The 22,004-nt window shown below is 40.2% G+C and overlaps 1 protein-coding gene across 4 annotated transcripts in view; it reads right to left on the bottom strand.

Moving 5' to 3' along the window:
- Positions 1-22,004, bottom strand: part of esyt2b (extended synaptotagmin-like protein 2b) — a 93,933-nt gene that overhangs the window by 24,707 nt on the left and 47,222 nt on the right. Inside the window, exons 7-15 of one of the 4 annotated variants that reach the window (XM_061965799.1) lie at positions 19,104-19,159; positions 17,122-17,242; positions 16,385-16,561; positions 16,235-16,317; positions 12,560-12,608; positions 12,388-12,477; positions 12,223-12,318; positions 8,856-8,957; positions 96-152 (exon numbers count right to left, since the gene is read on the bottom strand). In XM_061965799.1, coding sequence (XP_061821783.1) covers positions 96-152; positions 8,856-8,957; positions 12,223-12,318; positions 12,388-12,477; positions 12,560-12,608; positions 16,235-16,317; positions 16,385-16,561; positions 17,122-17,242; positions 19,104-19,159 — 831 coding nt within the window. The remainder of the gene's footprint in view (positions 1-95; positions 153-8,855; positions 8,958-12,222; positions 12,319-12,387; positions 12,478-12,559; positions 12,609-16,234; positions 16,318-16,384; positions 16,562-17,121; positions 17,243-19,103; positions 19,160-22,004) is intronic. The other 3 variants (XM_061965800.1, XM_061965801.1, XM_061965803.1) reach the window with 3 other exon arrangements.

The raw sequence follows: 22,004 nt of genomic DNA, 5'->3' as shown, positions 1-22,004 counted from the left end.
CACAACACATGATGCCGACTGGTGCACGCCGGCGAAAAGGTGGGGAGCACAAATGGACGTGACGTTGCGCGGACAACCTGTGGTTCCCACGTTACCTTCAGGGCCTTAAAGACGTGCTTCAACCCGTCACAGCTGAAATCTGATAGGTTGTTCTTTAAGCCGCAGAGGGGGGAAAAAAAATCACACCCACAGTTAGCAAGGCGGGCATGAGGAATTAAGACGGAAACAAGCTGGAGACATAATGAGGCAATATAGGGCTCAAACTGGCACGGGATTTCGCAATGTATTGTGGGGGCTGGGCGGCTATTGTTGCTGGACAAAACGTTTTTGTTTACATGGCTGTACTCATCAAGCGGTATTGTGAGAGAAAGAGAAACTGGATTAAAAAGGATCGTACGAAAGAAAAAAATCAAGGTACTAAACCGAAACAAACTGGACCCCTGTTCCAAAGACACCTTAGAATATAAGTTCAATTGGTGGAATTGATCCATATGAGCATGTCCATTAGACCAGTGGTCCCCAACCACCGGGCCGCGGCCCGGTACCGGTCCGTGGATCGATTGGTACCGGGCCGCACAAGAAATTAAAAATAAATAAATAAATAAAAAAATTAAAAAAATTAATTAATTAAATCAGCATAAAAAACACAAGATACACTTACAATTAGTGCACCAACCTAAAAAACCTCCCTCCCCCATTTACACTCATTCACACTCATTCACACAAAAGGGTTGTTTCTTTCTGTTATTAATATTCTGGTTCCTACATTATATATCAATATATATCAATACAGTCTGCAAGGGATACAGTCCGTAAGCACACATGATTGTATTTTTTAATGACAAAAAAAATAAAAATAAATAAAATAAAATAAAATATCATACCCCCCCCCCACCCCATGGGACAAACTTTCAAGCGTTGACCGGTCCGCAGTTACAAAAAGGTTGAGGACCACTGCATTAGACGACATTTGAGGCCAAACGCGTCCTGTATGCCGGTCGTCAACGGAGTCACACAGGCGAAACGTTTCAAATTGCAAAGTCAGTAAAGGCTTACAAACAAACCAACTTTGGGTGTGTGCAAAACCTCGTCGTCCTTTCAGAGGTAAGTCAGCCGGACTTGTCACCGTGTGGTGTCTCCTGGAGAAATGTGTTTCAAACTAAATATATTTAAAGTCTGAAATACACTGTGCATTAATGTGATATATATTTTAAGTATTCTCAGTTATTGATCGCTGAATAGGGGTATTACTTTTTTCCCCCCAAATACTGTACATTGTTTGTAACCCACAGTTAGCTTAGCTATCACTAACATCCTACTAAATAAATAAGTAAAGAATCTCTGTATTATCTTCCACCTATCTTTCTCGTTTGAGTCATACATTGAGTGTTACTAAAACAGCCTTTTTTCATCGCCGTAATATTGCTACAATTCGTCCCATTTTCACTGAGATTATTATTCATGCCTTCGTTACATCTCGCCTTGATTACTGTAACATATTATTTTCGGGTCTCCCTAAGTCTAGCATTATAAGATTCACAGTTTGTACAAAATGCGGCTGCTAGACTTTTGACAAGGACAAGAAAGTTTGATCATATTACGCCTATACTGTATATACCTTTATATACCTATGTACTGTATATACCTATACTGGCTCACCTGCACTGGCTTCCTGTGCACTTAAGGTGCGACTTTAAGGTTTTACTACTTACGTATAAAATACTTAACGGTCTAGCTCCATCCTATCTTGCTGATTGTATTGTACCATATGTCCCGGCCAGAAATCTGCGTTCTAAGAACTACGGCTTATTAGTGATTGCCAGAGCCCCAAAAAAGTCTGCGGGCCACAGAGCATTTTCTATTCGGGCTCCAGTACTCTGAAAAGCCAGTTAGAGATGCTACCTCAGTAGAAGCGTTAAAACCTTAAAACTAATTTGTATACTCTAGTCCAGTGGTTCTCAACCTTTTTTCAGTGATGCCCTGTGAATTTTTTTTAAATTCAAGTACCCCCTAATCAGAGCAAAGCATTTTTGGTTGAAAAAAAGAGATAAAGAAGTAAAATACAGCACTATGTCATCAGTTTCTGATTTATTAAATTGTATAACAGTGCAAAATATTGCTCATTTGTAGTGGTCTTTCTTGAACTATTTGGAAAAAAAGATAGGTTTTTATTTATATTTATAAAGGATTTTTGAGTTGTTGCTATTTTTAGAATATTTAAAAAAAATCTCACGTACCCCTTGGCATACCTTCAAGTACCCCCAGGGGTACGCGTATCCTCATTTGAGAACCACTGCTCTAGTCTTTAAATAGACCCCTTTTTAGACCAGTTGATCTACCGCCTCTCTTTTCTGCTCTGCCCCCTTCTCCTACGTGGAGAAAATATCAGGTGGCCACAGATCATGCGCTAGCTGTTCCAAGTCGGGACCCGGGATGACTTGTCTACATTCAAGAGGATCCCCTGCTGGCCTCACTATGGACTGGACTCTCAAATTATTAACCATATCCAGTCGGCATCCAATGCACCGGTCACCTGGAGGGGGGTCTCAACATCTGCGGTCCCTTCCAGGTATTCTCGCTGTCCCATTGAGTTGAATTTTTTCTTGCCCTGATGTGGTTGGGGTTTGTGCAGCCCTTTGAGACATTTGTGATTAAGGGCTATATAAGTGAACGTTGATTGATGATACTTAATGCTATGTGTGAAACAGAATAAAACATGCTCTGATTCAAATTTACCAGTGTGAAAATGCCGTGAAAACACCAACATGTACCAGGTGATGGCGCTAAGTAATGTTGATCATCTTACAGCTGCTATTCATCGTCTCTTTATTAGCTCACTAACCCGACTTCCTTGGCTTAGCTTCTACGCTGAAAATGAGACAAATCTCACCAAATCTTGTTCTTTTTCTTGACGCGATCATTGTGGCAGTTATTGATGCCGCAAGTTCGCGAGGTGATTGGAACTTGTTAAAGAAAAAACACAAAACTTTAGGACAGAGTCTTGCATTCAACCTAATGTAAAGATGCTCTTCCGATGCAGTAAGACCCATGATGCATTGCGTTTTCACGTCACACATTTATTTACTTATTTTATTGTGATTACTTATGGAGTATATTGTGAATAAATTGAGAACAGGAAGTGAACAAAAGTTTTAGCAACTGTTATGTAAAAGAAAAGGGGTAGGATTAAATAAGCTCTGCTTCTTCCTACTCCTTTTCGAACATGTTGAAAAGAGAAACTGGAGATTGTGATGTATCATGTTGTATGCTTGCATGTTCCAAATAAACTCAAACTCAACTCAACTCAACACTTTCAGGCCTTATATTGCGGTCACTAATACAGCTAACACGCTAAAACCATCAGTGTTTCCCATACATACTATGGCGCTATCTGTTTGTGCTCACTCAAACATTGTACAGTTCCTTTAGGATTTCTCAGGCTTTTTTTGTGATTGCTATGGCCCGAAATGCCTGAACTCGCTGCAGCGTTTTCGTTAAGTTGCGGCAAAAGTGCCGATTTATTAAGGCTTTCTTTGTTCAACAACATTGAATCAACTTGTGGGTTTATGAATTTGTTATCAATGTTTTAAGCGTTCTTTGTAACCTTAACTTCAAAAAGCACAAGATTAAAAAAAAAAAAGAAGAAGAAAAACAAACACTATTGATATTGTATTAATTTATACCGCACAGACATTAGATGGAAGTAAAAGCACATACTCAGAGCTCACTGTCAAGCTCCTATACGGTTTTAATTAAATCATAATAGTAAAAAATTATGATAATTATAGAAAAAAAACCCCAGCAAAGTCTTGCTCTGTCGTCGACAAGTTGCAGATATTCTCCATGGTTATTTTACGCTTGAAAAGTCTTTGTCCATCTTAAACATTTACTTATGTTCCCCCCCCCATACTTCACCATCTCCAACATGTAAATGGTGCGTTCAAATCTGTGTTCTAAGAACTGCGGCTTATTAGTGATTCCCAGAGCCAAAAAAAAGTCTGCAGGTTATAGAGCGTTTTCTATTCGGGCGCCAGTACTCTGGAATGCCCTCCCGGTAACAGTTAGAGATGCTACCTCAGTAGAAGCATTTAAGTCCCATCTTAAAACTCATTTGTATATGCTAGCCTTTAAATAGACCCTCTTTTTAGACCAGTTAATCTGCCGTTTCTTTTCTTTTCTGCTCTGCCCCCCTCTCCCTTGTGGAGGGGGAGTTACACAGGTCCGGTGGCCATGGATGAAGTGCTGGCTGTCCAGAGTGGACCACTTGCCTGTGCATCGGTTGGGGACATCTCTGTGCTGCTGACCCGTCTCCGCTCGGGATGGTCTCCTGCTGGCCCCACTATGGACTGGACTCTCACTATTATGTTGGATCCACTATGGACTGGACTCTCACAATATTATGTCAGACCCACTCGACATCCATTGCACATTACTGTGTGTGTGTGTGTGGGGGGGGGGGTGTTACCCACATCTGCGGTCCTCTCCAAGGTTTCTCATTGTCATTCTCATTGACATCCCACTGGGTTGAGTTTTTCCTTGCCCTTATTTGGGATCTGAACAGAGGATGTGGTTGTGGCTTGTGCAGCCCTTTGAGACACTTGTGATTTAGGTGTCATGTCTGTGTAATCATGTTTTGTTTTAGTCATGTTTTGTTTTGTTTAGTTATTGGACTCTTTAGTTTCTGGCTTTTCACTCCCTTGTCTTGTTTCCATGATTACACATTAGTTTCACCTGTTCCACGTTTGGACTCATTGTGCACTCTTGTTTGTCACCATAGCAACCATTAGTTTTCACCTGTCACGCACGCACCTGTTTCACGTTTTGAGTCACGCACCTGTTTTCGTTAATCATGTCTGTAGTATTTAAGTTCATTGTTTTCAGTTTGTCTTTCTGGTGACATCCCGCATTTATGCTTCTGCACATTCCTGACACTTTTTTCATGTCCATCGTTCATGCTGCTCCTTTAGTCCATGCCAAGTAAGTTTTGTTTATTAATGCCACAGTTAGTTTTTTTTTTTTTGTTCATAGTTTCTGCCTTTGTGCAAGTATTTGTTTTCATAGCCAAGTTGTTTCTCCGCCACTGTGCACGCTTTTCGTTTGTACTTTTTTTTTGTAGTTATAGTGTTTAAATAAATCATGTATTCACCTTCACGCCACATCTGGTTCAAATCTTTTGCACCTCGGGAGAACAAACCACGCCACAGTCCTAGTCATGACATTAGGGCTATATACAGTAAATAAACATTGAGTGCCTCTTTGCTAGGTCAGCATTGCAACTGAAAATATGTTCATAATTGTTTTACCATGGATAAATAAAGGTTAAATACATTTAAAAATACATGTAAACTAGAAAGCAGATGGAAACGGAAGTAGGTCTGGGCTACACGGGAGTATGATATATTGTTACACTTTACTGTTTCTGCTTCGTCTACACAAGAAACAAACATATGTTTTGTTGAAACATAATTTTGTTTAAACAGCACCACTCAGACAAATTTGATTGGCCAAAATAACGCTGATTGGCCAAACATGTGGGGAATTTGCTGGTTATTAACACAATTCTGAGCTGGGATGGGTTAAATTAGCCTGAATTGAGCCGACTCCGACATTGCGAAATCCTTTAGGGACTGGGAATGTTTGTCAAAGTAGCTTGTCTCTACTGAACTCCTTAAAGCTGCTGAATGTCACGGATAGGTGGCTGCCTGGAGTGCGCTCGGATTTCAAATCAGCTGCAATCTCGCATTCTTCCTGGGCTGACCATCTAAACTACGCCCTACTAATTGGCTCTGATTTAAGTACTTGGGTTTTTCCTTTAAAAGTCATCATGTGTCCAGGGACCCATTTCCTGAGTTGTTGTAAACAATAACAAAAAGGTCATACAAAGTATTTTGCAATGATAAAAAATGCTGATCGAATTAGGGCTGCAACAATCAAGTTTTTTAGTATTAGAGTATTCTATCCATTGGTTTGTTCGATTAATCGTGTAATCAAATAAAACACACACTTAATAGCCTCAATAATTTAAAATGTTTCTGCTTGCTATAACCTTCATTCTGATTTTCGAATAAATGCACATCATCAATATTGAAATTACACTTTTAACATATGTGCATGAATACAGTTTTTTATTTATTTTTAAAAATCTGCTGTTCACTGCCACACAGCTCACGTCACCCACACTTTAATTAATGTGCGCTCCATTGCAGCGGGCATGCAGAAACAATGTCCGTGTTTTTATAATCCAAACCAATCAATGCAGTTGGCTTTTGTCAACTTTTATTAGTTACACTAACATTAAACAGTTAATCAAAGCAAAATAATATAAATCAAAGCTTTTATCTAATCAAATTAACAATTTAATCAATGCTGCCCTACTATAGATCTAATCAGTGTAGTATCGACCATATACTAATTGTGTCAATACCCAAGCATTCACACAAAGTTTTCTACACAAAAATGTCATCAATTTATTATTATTCTTCCAAAAGTTTGCCGGATGACCACTCGATCGGAACCGTTCGAGTATCAAAACGTTCGGCTTGACCGGGAATCGTGTGCTCACAAAAAAAAAAATTATTCAGAAATATCCCAGAGTACCCAGATTTGCCGGTTTTCCGGAACATTTTTCCCATTGAAAATGAATTGGCCATTTTTCGAACTTGCACAATTCCCACATTTCTCACCCGATTGTTCAAAGTGAGTGGAGAGTGTAGATGGTGGAACCATTCCAATCAAACTACCATTTTCCAAGTTAAAAAACTTGTAGAAATTCCCCCAAAATCCTGGTTCTCCAAAACCCTATTTTCACCTCTAGCTGGAAAGTTTTCACAGTCCACATTTTTCAACAAAATTCCCATTTTTCTTTTCGTACAAATTCCCGGTTTTCCCGAAATTCCAAAATACCCGTTCTCAATTCAAACTGCTGCTTTGTCAACATTTTTCAATCGATTCCGAAAAAATCCAACACCAACCCATTCATATCATCTTGGACAATTGTCCAAAAAGTCCCGGTTTTCCAGATATTCCCAAATCTCTAGGAAATTTCCATTCAAATGAATTTACATATTCATAGTCTACAATGCCCTAATTTCTCAAAATTTTAAACCTGATTCCAAACTTTCAACCATCCCCCCACACTGCTCTTTCTATACATCGAACGCAAAACAAGTTTTCCCTTTTCCCAAATTCCCGTTTTTTCTGAAATTTCCGGTAATTTTCTTCTTCTTGACAATGAATGAGAAATATACAATTTATTAATCGCACATTTCCCATTCGATTTGAATCGTTCTACAATCCACACACTCCACTCACCCTGGACATTCAAGCCAGCATACTGTATTTCCCCGTTCCGAAGATTCCCTGATCACCCAGAATTACCGTGAATTTCCCCCTCATTGAAAATAAATGGCCAATATACAAACCTGTCCATATGCCACATTTCTCCACTGATTCAAATCGTTTCCACATCCACACACTGCACTCACCCTGGACATTCAAGCATTTCAGTTCCGCTCACGAGTATCGGCGGTTCGGCAGATTGCGACACAGGGAATTCACAGGCAATTCCAACCAGAATTGCAAATCCTAGTACTATACTTGGTATCGTTACTGTCGATATTTGTATCGAGTCGCCCAACCCTGTTCACATTTAACAGCTCCCACAATGTGTAGTGTAGCATGTCTAACTAATCATTGCCTTCTAGTCTTCCAGTGATAATGATATTTGTAAGAAATGTACAGTTTATTTGCCGCCATGAAGGTGAGGATTAGTGATTTAGAAGCGGCTTTGCACTGGGGAGAGATATTAGCGAGCAAGGATATTACATTGTTCTTCTGATGCAAGACACAGCTATAATGTGTCAACATGCTTTATCACGACAGGGCAATAGAATTAAAATCTCTATCGTTAGCTAAATTTATATAATTTACATATTGTACATCGTCTATATCGCACAACCCAAGCAGCCACAATAGCATCTGTTTTTAAAACCTTTTGTTCTAGATCTTTTTTGTGAAAATCATGATTGCCAGCTATTAACACAAGTCATTTTATCCATCCATCCATTTTCTACAACGCTTATCCCTTTTGGGTCGCGGGGGGTGCTGGAGCCTATCTCAGCTGCATTCGGGCGGAAGGTGGCGTACACCCTGGACAAGTCGCCAGCTCATCGCAGGGCCAATATTGAGGTGAATTTCTTCAACTTCCAATTGTTAGTCATTTTATGGCTTAAATCTTTTTTTATCAAACCAACTTTTTTTTTTCTTTTGAGCTGTTGACATACAGTACACCTCATGCGCAAACGGTCTGCCAGAGAATAAGAAAACGTAGCAGGAAAATTAGTGTTGCCAAATTAGCGAGTATTCAGACCACAAAAATTTTGATTTTTTACAAAGGACAAATTTAGCCACTTTTTCTGGTCTTATTGGACCCGTTTAGAAGTAACATGAAAGCACGTATTGGTCTTTTCAAACAGCAGCCAGTGCTGCTGTGCCCTTCTTACAACCCTCCCTTCTAAAAACACTGACAGACAGCCCAGTCTTGCTTGTGACATTAAAAAAACACAATTATTATTATTATTAAAGATATTTGTTTAACTTTTCATGTTTTTCAGTCTTTTTGCCTCCTACAGCGTCAATAAAAAATACATGCACATGCTTCACGGAGAAATTAGACTACATTAATAGTAATTTCAGTACTGTGGGAAACACTGCATCTATACTGTATATACAGTTAGATGGAGCATGTGTATCCCAATGCGGTGGCGGTCGGATATCAGTTCATCAATTAGCCGTGCAGCTAACTAACATGTTAAAGCCAGACGTCACAGCACTGAGCACCATGCAGGGTCACTCACGCCGATGCTGCGATACTCTGAGCTGCTGCTCTCGCAAAACACCAGACCCGACGCTCGTCTCTCGCTTAAATTCCCACATCCTAAACTGCCGCTGAAGATGCTCTTGGTGAGGAGAGACGAGGAAGAAGAAGTATGAAACAATGAATGCGAAGACAATCATTAATTCTCATTAGCCATTCTAGCACTACTTGACTACACTTTTAGCCACATGAGCATCTAAAAGTACATAAAGTATGACTGCGGGGGGCCTTTTCTTTCATGGCCGGTAGCATGAACCAAGAATATGAGGAAACATGACCCGCCTTACAACATTCCAGGAGAGCATTAGGCTTGAAAAAAGGTGTAAAGTGGGAGTGAACGTCACAACATTTTTCTCAACTAGAGAAGATTATTTGTGTAGATATTGCATGTGAATACTTAAAGGGGAACTGCACTTTTTGGGAATTTTGGCTATCAGTCACAATAATTATGACAGACATGACGATGAATGTTATTTGTATTTTTTTTACATTGTAAATATTAAATAAATGCGATCAATAGTTTGCTTACAAAGGAGCCTATTCAAGCAGTGCAATTCCGCATATAAAACCCTTAAAAAAACATCCAAACACCTCCATTAAGGATACACGATGTAAGTATATATGTAATGGAGTAATGGGCACATTTATAATGACATTTAATATTTACGTATTTAATATACAATATCCTACCCTAATACCCTACTGTGTAATATTACCATTCGAGTGCAATACACTCACACACTGATTGTTATCACTCCGGTACTCTCGTCTTGTTCTGTATATTGTACAGTATTTTGTATATTGTTTTGTATATTGTACAGGATTGCTTATTATTTTTATTGAATAGTAGTCTATTTATTTCAATTCTTAGTTTTATCTTTATTACTTCTTGTGTAATTTATTTTTATCCCGTATTTGTTCCCACTACCGCACCTGAACTTGGAGTCCTTAATCTCGTTATATGCAAATATAATGACAATAAAGTCCATTCTATTCTATTTAATAATTTCAAGCATACGCATCACATTAATTTCAAAAACGATGTTTACTTTTTTTTTTTATATTCATCACTGATTATTACTCACTGCAGACTTCATGAGAGCCAGCAAACATAATAAAATATCACTTACTGTACAATGTCTGCAGTGATTAGGCTGCCGACTGCTAGGATGTTATATTCCGCTTTGGGTGAAGAATGTCTCATAATCCTCACGAAGACAAGGGTTGGGGTTTCGGGTCCTAAATGGCTGTCAAAGTGTACCAACTTGTCGGAATACCTACTCAGACTTCTCATGTCCAGGTGAGATGCATGATTTATGATCTAGAATAAACTTACAGGTAGCGAGGAAGCAGCAGACCACTCGATGATTTAAACATAAGGACACAAGCTTGTGATCACAGCGCCACTATAAATAGTTTGTCTGCGTTAGCACTTATAATAACAATATCACTAGTACTTGGTTAATTTTCAAGTCAAGAAATGTAAATGGCGGTTTTTGAATGGTTATTTATTGGATTTTATGGGCGAAATAGAGGCTCTTATTTACTTTTATTTACAAGTTAGAATGCATTAAAAAATCCATCCGTCGTCATGTCTTGCATAAGGATTGTGATTGATAGGCAAAATTCCAAAAAAAGTACAGTTTCCCTTTAAAAAGATTAAGCTTAACACTGTCCGCAAAATCTGGATTTACGGAAATTGAGAAGTTTTGTTTTAAATGTGTAAAAATTGGTTAATTGGGAATTTCTGGGCCAGAAAGTGTAGAATTTCAGAAGAAGTGGCAGGACCATTCCACCAACTCAATGTCATTTGATGGTTGTGCCTCTCCAAAAATAAACTTACATTTCTGACTCTTTTTCAACCGTAAAATCTGATAATACAGTGCAACTGCAGTACTCAAAATGTGTACTATCCCATCTCAGGCAACTTTATTTCACTTTCGTATTAGGTTGGCTAAGCCGAAGATGACTCATTGAGTAACAGGACTGAATGTATCAGGAGTGAGTTTTAGCATAGTACTAGCAAATACATGAAATACAGCCACATGGCATTTATGCTACAAGCATGTTGACGCTGAGCACATTACAGACAACAAAAAAAATTTATTTAAAAAAGAAATCATATTTAGAAATAGATTTAGGTGACAGGACTGTGCTGAGCAGTCATAGTTGAAATATTAAACAAACAAAAAAGAAAATTAGTTCCTGATGCAATTTCCTGTAGAACTTGTGACTTTATCAAAAGGGGTGATGTGTTCAGATAACAGGATTGAGTGAAACCCAACCGAGAACACACCTAAAGTGTGAATTCTAACAAAAATGTTTTGTGTTTTAAAGAAATAGTCGGCATAAGGAGTAAATAAACATGTGTAAAAACACATAAAACGTCAATCATTTAAAATAATGTATTTCATACGGCGTTTCCCATGCATTCATTGATTTGGGGCGACAGCCACGCCCCCGATGCTACAAATAGATTGCCGTTCTGTCATGGTAAAGTCTAATTTTAGGAAGTGACGACGGGCAGCAAATGCTATTTTTCAGTGTTCAAGTTGAATTATTTTGAATTGTACTCATTAAATATTCAATCAGATCAACGTGCAGGATAGCATAATTTGCACACAACGTTTTCGTGCATTCATACATTTCCTTTTAAAAGGTTGAGGCAAATGGCACTAACTTGGTGGAATGGCCCTGAATTTGTTTTTTTCAAGCATTAATTAGATATCTTGAATGTTTTCATGTCGTGCGAATGTTCTTTAAAAAAATTTTTACCAATTAATTCCCATTGAGACTGAGATTCTCTTTTTGTGAGTGGCAGTGGGAGCAATGTGGCTGAGGTGTCCTGCCCAAGGACACAGTAGTTGGTACCAGGAACTCTCCAGTTTCTGGGGGGGGAACGCTCTACCATCTGAGCCACACCGCCCCACATTTATGCACCTATTAACAGAAAGCTAAAATGGCACTGCTTGGTATATTTTAACCTCCATTAAAGTGGTTTTGGCGCATAAAAAAACGACATAATATCAAAGTTTGCCTTGCATTAGACAGCATTACGTAAAGCCCGTCCATACAATGAAAGGCGGCTTTCCCCTTGTCATGTCCATACAGTGGGGATCAGGACGCTGATCATAAAAGTAACTGCTGCTGCTACACACGGGTTTCATAAGAAGTTCAGTCGCCATGGAAACCAAAGAACACATGCACAAACTGATTAAATGCTAAGCCTTATGGTAACACTGACCTCTGCTTACAGTATTATTTGAACAAGTGGACTCCCTTGGCATTTCCTACTCAACCGGTTCGGCGTGTGCGTGTGGATGACGAATGCATCGAGCTGAACTTACTGGAAGGTTCTTAGCAGAGTCCAGATAGACCACCAGCAGTGCTGACGACAGGCCATCGTTGGCCAGGCTTCTGTCGGCGCGGACGCTTCGCAGCACCTGATTGGTCCAAGAGGGCGCCGGTCAGACAGGTAGAAAGACAACGCTGAAACAGTGACCGTGGTGTACCTGCTCCAGCTTCTCGCACGTGGACAGCAGAGAGAGCCACTCCAGCTTCAAGTGGAGCTTCCCGGTGGGCGCTTCCTCCAGGTCGAACCACTGCCAGCAACGCAAAAGGACATCAGTCGTTGGCTGTGACACAAAGGAGGCGCATGGAGAGGAGAACGGAGAGAGCGCTCACCTCGTCTACCTTCTGTTCTCTGTGCAGCTCGCTCATGTCGATCATCAGGCTGTAGGACAGTGGAGAGGTCAACGCTTCAAGACACACTAGGGCTGTCTTCACCTAAGCTAAGGATTTTCATAGTCAAATGTGGCTCGTTAGGTTTTGCCCATTATCGACTATCAGTCAAATCTACAGCTGATTCTGAAAACCAAAGAGAAATAAACAGATTGCGATGTTCGTACTGTATATTGAGTGGTCACTAGGTGTCAGTAGAACGTCACTGGCCTCTATAGGGCTTGAAAGGGCACCTGATTTTGCAATGCATTTTGAGTGCCGGGTAGCCATTTTTGCTGGACGTAGGTTTTGTTTACATGGCTGTACTGTACACGCGATAATGTGCTAAAGAAAAACAAACTGGATTAATATGGATCGCACAAAATAATAAACTCAAGGGACCGGACCGAGACAAACTGTATACAGTTTTGCAAATGCTCGCTACCTCGAAAAAATAAGTTAAATTGGTGGAATTGATCCATACGAGCTCTTCCAATGGACAAGAGATTTGAGAAAGCCAAACTGGTATAGAGGGCTTTGGATTTATTCATATTTCCCACAAGTATTGCCCGTATCCATATTGAAGGGCGGAATTTACGTTCCAATTTACGACGTGTAAGAGATATTCCTGGCTTGTATCGCATTCCGAAGCGTGTCTCTGGACAAACGGAAGCTGCTGAAAAAAAGAGTTAACGGCGAAGGCGAGCAGGGATTGCTACATTCAACCGAGATGTGACGCGCTGACGACGTCGTGTTTGTTCAGATCGTTTCAGGTAAAACATTACGTAAGTAAAAAATAATCTAAAATAAATAACAGTCCCACTTTGCATTAACTTGGCGTGCTTGGTCAAATAACTTTAATAGTAGTAGTATTAACAAATAAAATAGTACCGTATTTTCCAAACCATAGGACACACCGGATTATAAGGCGCACTGCCGATGAGCGGGTCTAGTCAGGTCTATTTTCATACAAAAGGCGCACCGGATTATAGGGCGCATTAAAGGAGTCATATTATTACTTTTTTTTTCTAAATGGAAAACACTTCCTTGTGGTCTACATAACATGTAATGGTGGTTCTTTGGTCAAAATGTTGCATAGATGATGTTTTACAGATCATCTTCAAGCCGCTCTCTGACAGTCGCTTCAGGATGCACCGTTTTGTGGGCGGTCTTATTTACGTGGCTCACCTTCGGCAGTGTGTTTTCTCCGTTATTTTTACTGTAGAGGTGTAGCGTGCAAGGACAGGAGTGGAAGAAGTGTCAAAAGATGGGGCTAACTGTTTTAATGACATTCAGACTTTACTTAAATCAATAACAAAGCAGCATCTCCTCATCCGTGGCTCACTAGTGCAATAGCAACGCCGGAAATGTGTCCCATGAAAAACCGTCCGACCGGAACTCTCTAATAACTAAAGTTCCTTGGGTGAATAATGTAAACTCACTACACCGGTATGTTTTAGCGCTTTCATGGCGAGTTTACTGACAGATAAGTAAGAACTTTACACTATTTTATATTAGAAATGGCAACAGAGGAGGATTAATGTCCCATAACAAGAAGATAGAGAAAAAGAGGAAGCTTATCAACTACGGTGTCGGCACGACTACAAATGGGGAAGCGCGCACATTATCAGGACTTATGCAGATCCCAAATACAGATCAGCCGGTACCAGAAGGTAAGAAAAGTTGCTGTTGCATAATATTGCGAAACAAAACGCCAGATAATATGTCTTACCTTATACACACACCATAATAATACTCGTACGTTGAAGCACAGTACAATCCATCAAGCGGTGCGGCTTCATAGCTTACCAAAGTCGTACTGAAACATTTTGATAGATTTTTGAGCGCCATGTCTAATGTTCTATATTTTCAATGGAACATAAAAATGTTGGTGTTGTTTAACTGAGTCATATTGCATTCTACACGTATCTCTTATGTGTGACTGCCATCTACTGGTCACACTTATCATTTCACCATGTACCAAATAAAATAGCTTCGAGGTCGGCAAGCACAAACAAAATGATTCCGTACATTAGGCCAGTGTTTTTCAACCACTGTGCCGCGGCACACTAGTGTGCCGTGTGTCGTATGGAGATTATCTAGTTTCACCTATTTGGGTTAAAAATATTTTTTGTATACAAGTAATTATAGTCTGCAAATGATGTGTTGTTGTTGAGTGTCGGTGCTGTCTAGAGTTCGGCAGATAAACCGTTTAATACTCTTCCATATCAGTAGGTGGCAGCCGGTAGCTAATTGCTTTGTAGATGTCGGAAACAGCGGGAGGCAGTGTGCAGGTAAAAAGGTGTCTAATGCTTAAACCAAAAATAAACAAAAGGTGAGTGCCCTTAAGAAAAGTAATTGAAGCTCAGGGAAGACTATGCAGAACGAAACTAAAACTGAACTGGCTACAAAGTAAACAAAAACAGAATGCTGGACGACAGCAAAGACTTACTGTGGAGCAACATGACAATCAACAATCTCCCCACAAAAAAGGATAAAAACAACTAAAATCTTCTTGATTGCTAAAACAAAGTAGATGTGGGAAATATTGCTCAAAGGAAAACATGAAACTGCTACAGGAAAATACCAAAAAAAGAGAAAAAGCCATTAAAATAGGAGCGCAAGACAAGAAGTAAAACACTACACACAGGAAAACAGCAATAAACTCCAAATAAGTCAGGGGGTGATGTGACAGTACACCTACTTTGAGACAAGAGCTGTATTGATGCATGCTTGGTTATGCTTTAAATTCATATCCAACAATTGCGACAACGACTTTTTACTGTCAACTGAGTTTCGTTTTTTAATGATGTCTGCTGGTAGTGTGCCTCCGGATTTTTTCAACGCAAAAAATGTGCCTTGGCTCAAAAAAGTTTGAAAAACACTGCATTAGGCGCACCGGGTTATAAGGCGCACTGTCGAGTTTTGAGAAAATGAAAGGATTTTAAGTGCACCTTATAGTCCGAAAAATATGGTACTCACTTCTCTCAGAATTGAAGCGACATTGAGAACAGCATTCTCTCAATCCTGCCTTACAGTCTCAGTTGAGATGCCATTAGATTGGCTTTTAATTTTTTTTGGTCCAATATGGCTCTTTCAACATTTTGGGTTGCCCACCCCTGAAATAGAGGTAGGAAAAGTTCTAACAAAGTTTGTGTATGTGAACCTGCAGAAACCTTTACCAGCAAAAAGAGCTACACCTGTTGTGCGAGATGGCGCCTCCAATTTACGGCGGGATTCGTGTCTGACAAGCCGGGTCCCCCATGAAGAAGTTTCTGATCAACACTTTTAGTGAAATATTCTTTATGCAGACAAATAAAGACGTGGCAGGTGAAAACGAATGGCCAGATGTTTGAGATATTTGACGTCACACTAGGAAACAGTAACCAGTTTCTAGTGACAAGTTGTAAGAAGATAAGAATATTTTTTTTACTTTCCATAAACTACATACAAGAATATTATATTAATATTTAAAGACGACCTGATGAACGCAATTAATTTATCCTCCCCACACACCTGCTGTACGCGGGAAGCATCAGGTACCTAATTCTGCTTCCCTCCCACAGACTCCTCTGAATCAAATCGTCGGATGTTCGACTATTTGAAGACAGCCCTAATTGGCACAAATTGCTTTTTTACCTTCCCAGGAAATCGTCTTTGTCGGGATCTTCATCAAACAACTCGATCTCCAGGTGTTGACCCGAGTGCTCGTACACCAACGCCTGATGAAGGAGAGCGGTGAGTGGAAAGACCCGCCAGCAGGACCAGGAAGTGTGCTAGTGGGGTCACCTCGTAGACTTCGTTCCATTTGGGATGAAGACTCTCCTTGATGGTCTTGCTCTGGAAGAGTTGGTTGCCGATCTGCAGCATGCCGTAAGGGTCCGACTTGCCTTTGATGAGCCCGCCCAGGAATTTATCCTTGCCCTCCAGATCCTGAGCCTCCAAAAAGTGAATCCTCAGAACACCCTTGGAAGACAGAAAATAAACAAACCTGGAATTTGACCCTCTCTGTGTAGTGATGGAACTGTCAGCACCCCGTACTGATAACTAATCAATACAATTACTAGCATTCCTACACATCGATCTATCCATTGTGTTTTATTGATTGCTGATTGTGTCTTCAGGCGACACGTTTTGCACTACTTGGCTTCAGCCAGCAGAGGCGCTGTTGATTCACTTTTTCCAGAGCGTTTAGAAAAGTGTCTAAAAAAGAACAACCATTCAGACCTCCAGAAAGAAATGATCCTATCCCATTATCAATAATATTGCTAAAAAAATACTCAATTGTAAATCAAAGTAATTCAATCAAATGGCCACAAAAAGTCTATCTCTGCATTTTAATGACGTTTATTTGAGCTGTAAAGAGCCCATATGTTGATAATTATGATTCAAGTGGTGTCCAAATCAAGGATGCAGCCTGCCATGGTCTTTTCTTGTTGTCATGGTTACGCACCGTGTTGCCGCTCGGCCTCGTGTTTAAATGACACCCACTTGGATGCTTTACTTTGTCCAAAATGTCATCTTACCTTCGGCATGGGGAAGCGCAGCTGAGCCAGTTCCACGTCTCCGAGCAGGGGCACGGTGATGCGGTTGGGTAAGACCAGATGAGAGGAGATGATGTCTTCAATCAGACTGTCAGAGAGGCCACTGTGGACAGGAGCAAAGCAATACAAACAGGAGCCATGCATTATTTACGGGACGAGTAACGGCACCTCTGGGTTATACATATCCACCTCTAATCACATTTTAAAATAGCTTGTTGCTACAAGTCCCTACAGCTACAGCAACCCCACAGTTCTCATAATAATATCTACAAAATGGCCATTTCGTATTGCAATTAAGTAGTAGGGGTGTCTTGATTCGATATTGACATCGGATTGCATCATCTTGCATCTAAAATGTCCAATACAAGCAGTTAGGGTTAGCGGGGGGTGTATATTGTAGCGTCCCGGAAGAGTTAGTGTTGGAAGGGGTTCTGGGTATTTGTTCTGTTGTGTTTATATTGTGTTACGGTGCGGATGTTCTCCCGAAATGTGTTTGTCATTCTTGTTTGGTGAGGGTTCACAGTGTGGCGCATATTTGTAACAGTGTTAATGTTGTTTATACGGCCACCCTCAGTGTAACCTATATGGCTGTTGACCAAGTATGCGTTGCATTCACTTGTGTGTGTGAAAAGCCGTAGATATTATGTGACTGGGCCGGCACGCAAAGTAAGTGCCTTTAAGGTTTATTGGCGCTCTGTACTTCTCCCTATGTCTGTGTACACAGCGGCGTTTTAAAAAGTCATAAATGTTACTTTTTGAAACAGATACTGATAACTTCCGATATTACATTTTAAAGCATTTATCGGCCAATAATATCGGCAGTCCGATATAATCGTACATCTCTAGTTAATATTTAAGTCACAAAATGTAAATTGAGTATTGTTGGTGTTTTTTCAATGGTTATTTATCGGATTTTATGGGCGGAATAATGGCGCTCTCATTAGCTCTGCTGTAAGCTGACTTTTATTTATGTTTATTTAATATTTAATAATAACTGGGATTTATATAGCGCTTTTCTAAGTACCCAAAGTCGCTTTACATGTAGAACCCATCAATCATTCACACCTGGTGGTGGTAAGCTACTTTCATAGCCACAGCTGCCCTGGGGTAGACTGACGGAAGCGTGGCTGCACTTTGCGCCAACGGCCCCTCCGACCACCACCTATCATTCATCATTCAATTCACCGGTGTGAGTGGCACCGGGGGCAAAGGGTGAAGTGTCCCGCCCAAGGACACAACGGCAGCGATTTTTGGATGGTAAGAGGCGGGGAGCGAACCTGCAACCCCTCAGGTTTCTGGCACGGTTGCTCTACCCACTATGCCATGCCGCCCCTATTTAGAATGCATTAAAAAAAAAAAAACATCCATTGTCATGTCTTTTATAATGATTGTGAACGATTCCAAAAAAAGTGCAGTTCCCCTTTATGGGGGAAATCCACCCTTATTTGTCTGAGAACTATGGCATAGCATACAAACTTGTTCAACTTCATTATTCCCTAAATTCGTATTTCTCCTCTCTTGTTGAATATAATTGGTTAGCAGGTTTTAGTCTGCTTCTTGCAAAATTGTATTTGTTTGAAAATGCACCAGATCAGTGCATTTCAATATTTGTGAATTTATAAAAAGATGCAACAACCAAGTACTTTGAAAGACGCCTTGTAAAACACACAGATGACTTTTAGAGAAAATAAAATATTGCAAGATGGAAATTGGATGGTTGGATTTACAACTCTTTCAGCAGACAACACACAATGCTGAGCAGCTCTCACACACACGCACATGCACGCACACGGGCACGCATGACAAAGTATTGCATTGCACAAGCTAAATGAAAGTATTTGCTTCCACAAAGGACACCAGAGAAGGGCAGAGGCACTAAGACTGGCACGCATGCATGTGCCAACATGGCTTCAACACAGAGACAACACTTTCAAACGCTCGTTTTTAGACATGACAGGACTTACGTGAGCCCAGGAATGTCCAGTAAATTAGTCAGGCCTGTCCAGTTGATGTCAACGAGCTACAATAAAAGCAGCAGAGAGAACAACAACAAGGTTAAAAATGATTGGCACTATTTTATTCTTTTTCCTTTGACACTTCACAAACAATCTGGATTTATAACAGCGGAATGAATCACAAATGGGCTTACGGGGCATTTTTTAAAGCGGTTTTACTGGCAAAAATACTGTTTTAAAAATACTACAATGATGATTGGGATGTCGATAATGAAATGTCCAGTGAGTCAGCTCTCCTAACTGTTTGACAGAACTCAATGATGCACAAATTTTCACAAGGAAAACACTCTTAATTATTCATGAGACCTCATTCGTGTCGGGGGTTTGAGGTCACATGTCCTCAATTAAACATGGCGGAAAAGTCTGTTAGAAGTTACCGCAGTAGCAGTGACGTGCGGTCACTAGAGGCAGGTGAGGCAGGGCCTCACCTGCCATCATGGAAAGAAAAAAAGTGTAAAAAGAAAAAAAATTTATTAAATTGTTATATGTATCCAGTGATTATACTATAAAGTTATTTTCCATTTAACTTCACCAGTTTTAGATAATTTTTATTCAAAATCGCTGAATTTTCACATTTGCCGTTCAAATACTGAGAAGGGACGGTGCGGTGATCAGCAGCCAGTTGAGGCACGTCACTCAATTGTGCCTCACCATGGATTGCGGACTCGGCTAACTGCTGGCCTGCTGTGCAGTGAGACCGTATTGCTATATGAATTATATTATACATTTCCATAGTTTAGTTAGCTGAGGTATATAATGTACAGTGTATTTTGTCAACAACTGTATGTGTGTAAAGTATTTCTTGTGCTGAGCGATCATAAAACTGCTGCGAAGACGCACTGGTTGAGGCTCGCGTAACCCCGCCTCCTGGTGCCGGTTAAGGCACCTTCGCCGCAGACTGCACCCCCCGACGGGAGCGCCACACCAACCAAAGCCCACACCCAAACCCTCCACGTGCAAGACCGAATCCACCCAAAAAAAGTCACTTAACAAGAAGCCAAAAAGTGCAAAAACAACATTGCTCGCGCCGGAGGAGCCGTGAACGACTGCAGGGACACAACATTAGGTACACCTGCAGACTGCAGCACGGATTTCATATTTCATTCATTCACAACTCCACCAACACCACTGTTCCCGCACTTATAAGTAAAGGTAAGACCATAATAACGTTTTTTTATTAAATGTGCTTTTTTGTGTGCTACAGTTTGTATGTGTAAAGTTAAAGTTAAGTTAAAGTACCAATGATTGTCACACACACACTAGGTGTGGTGAAATTTGTCCTCTGCATTTGACCCATCCCTTGATCACCCCCTGGGAGGTGAGGGGAGCAGTGGGCAGCAGCGGCGCCGCGCCCGGGAATAATTTTTGGTGATTTAACCCCCAATTCCAACCCTTGATGCTGAGTGCCAAGCAGGGAAGAATGCTGGTATGAGCTTTTAAACATAACCCGTTAACTGCTGCCAATCAAATGGTGAATAAGATACTCTTTAGGGTTCATATGTTTGTAAATCTGACTGTGATGAAGTCAGTGCCTCACCAGTCATGAACCTCACCGCACGTCACTGCGCAGTAGTAAACAGTAGGGAAGCAGCAATGCTTGGTATTATCCGGCACGGAACAATCCACCTTTATTGACTGTGATCCTTTGTGTGTCTGTGAATGAGTGTGTGTGTTTGTGTACGTGTGTGTGTATTTTTGTGAAAGTGTTTGTGTCTGTGTATGTGTGCGCGAAAATCAATAAATCTTTTTTTTCAGTCGATGCTTTTCAAAATATTTTGTTATTTTAACTTGCACAGCAAATAAACAGTCTCCTCTTCATGACAATTGTTGCTACGTTTTTATTGAATGGTATCCGTTTCCCGGTTGTATCGCGCGTGTTGAAACTGGCCCACGCGCGATACGAAGGGTCCTCACTGGCCGCACACACCCCCTCGAGAGATCTGGTTTCTAATCACATAACCCAGGTGTGTTAGTCCGACTTTTTCAAAAACCGAACATGATTGGATTAAGGCAGTGGTGTCCAAAATGTGGCCCGGGGGTCATTTGCGGCCCGCAGCTAATGTTTTACCGGCCCGCAGCACGTCATTCTAAAAATACTAAAACTTTTTTTTTTTTAAACATTAAAAAGTGGAATAAAAGAGCAAATAGGTGAAATGCAACGAGAAAAAGTTGCATTGGTGACTCTAATAACACAATTTATTTTATTATTTCTCAATAAATAATAATGAATCAAAATCAATGTTGCTATGAATTATTGACTGATTTAAGGACAATAAGGACATAAATACAACAAACATAAAAACATGAAAAATATAAAAATAAAAAAAAATACATACTAATTATATACTAAAACTAATTATACTAATTATTCTATTGATTGTTATTATAAATATACTAAACTAATTCCACTATATATTATCTGAAGCTGATAGTGTCATGTCTGTGTAATCATGTTTTGTTTTAGTCATGTTTTGTTTAGTTATTGGACTCTTTAGTTTCTGGCTTTTCACTCCCTTGTCTTGTTTCCATGATTACCCATTAGTTTCACCTGTTCCACATTTGGACTCATTGTGCACTCTTGTTTGTCACCATAGCAACCCATTAGTTTTCACCTGTCACGTCACGCACCTGTTTCACGTTTTGAGTCACGCACCTGTTTTCGTTAATCATGTCTGTAGTATTTAAGTTCATTGTTTTCAGTTTGTCTTTCTGGCGACATCATACCCCTGTCACACTCTGTTTACCTCTGCGTACTTCATGCCCTGTCCAAGTAAGTTTTTTCGATTCATGCCACAGTTAGCGACTTTTGTTCATGTCCTTAGTTTTTTGCCCACGTGCAAGTTTTGGTTT

This window comes from Nerophis lumbriciformis, linkage group LG07 (genome assembly GCF_033978685.3).
Source record: "Nerophis lumbriciformis linkage group LG07, RoL_Nlum_v2.1, whole genome shotgun sequence".
Lineage (NCBI taxonomy): Eukaryota > Metazoa > Chordata > Actinopteri > Syngnathiformes > Syngnathidae > Nerophis > Nerophis lumbriciformis.
The sequence above is the reverse complement of the archived record's forward strand: the minus strand, read 5'-3'. Positions and strand labels throughout refer to the sequence as shown.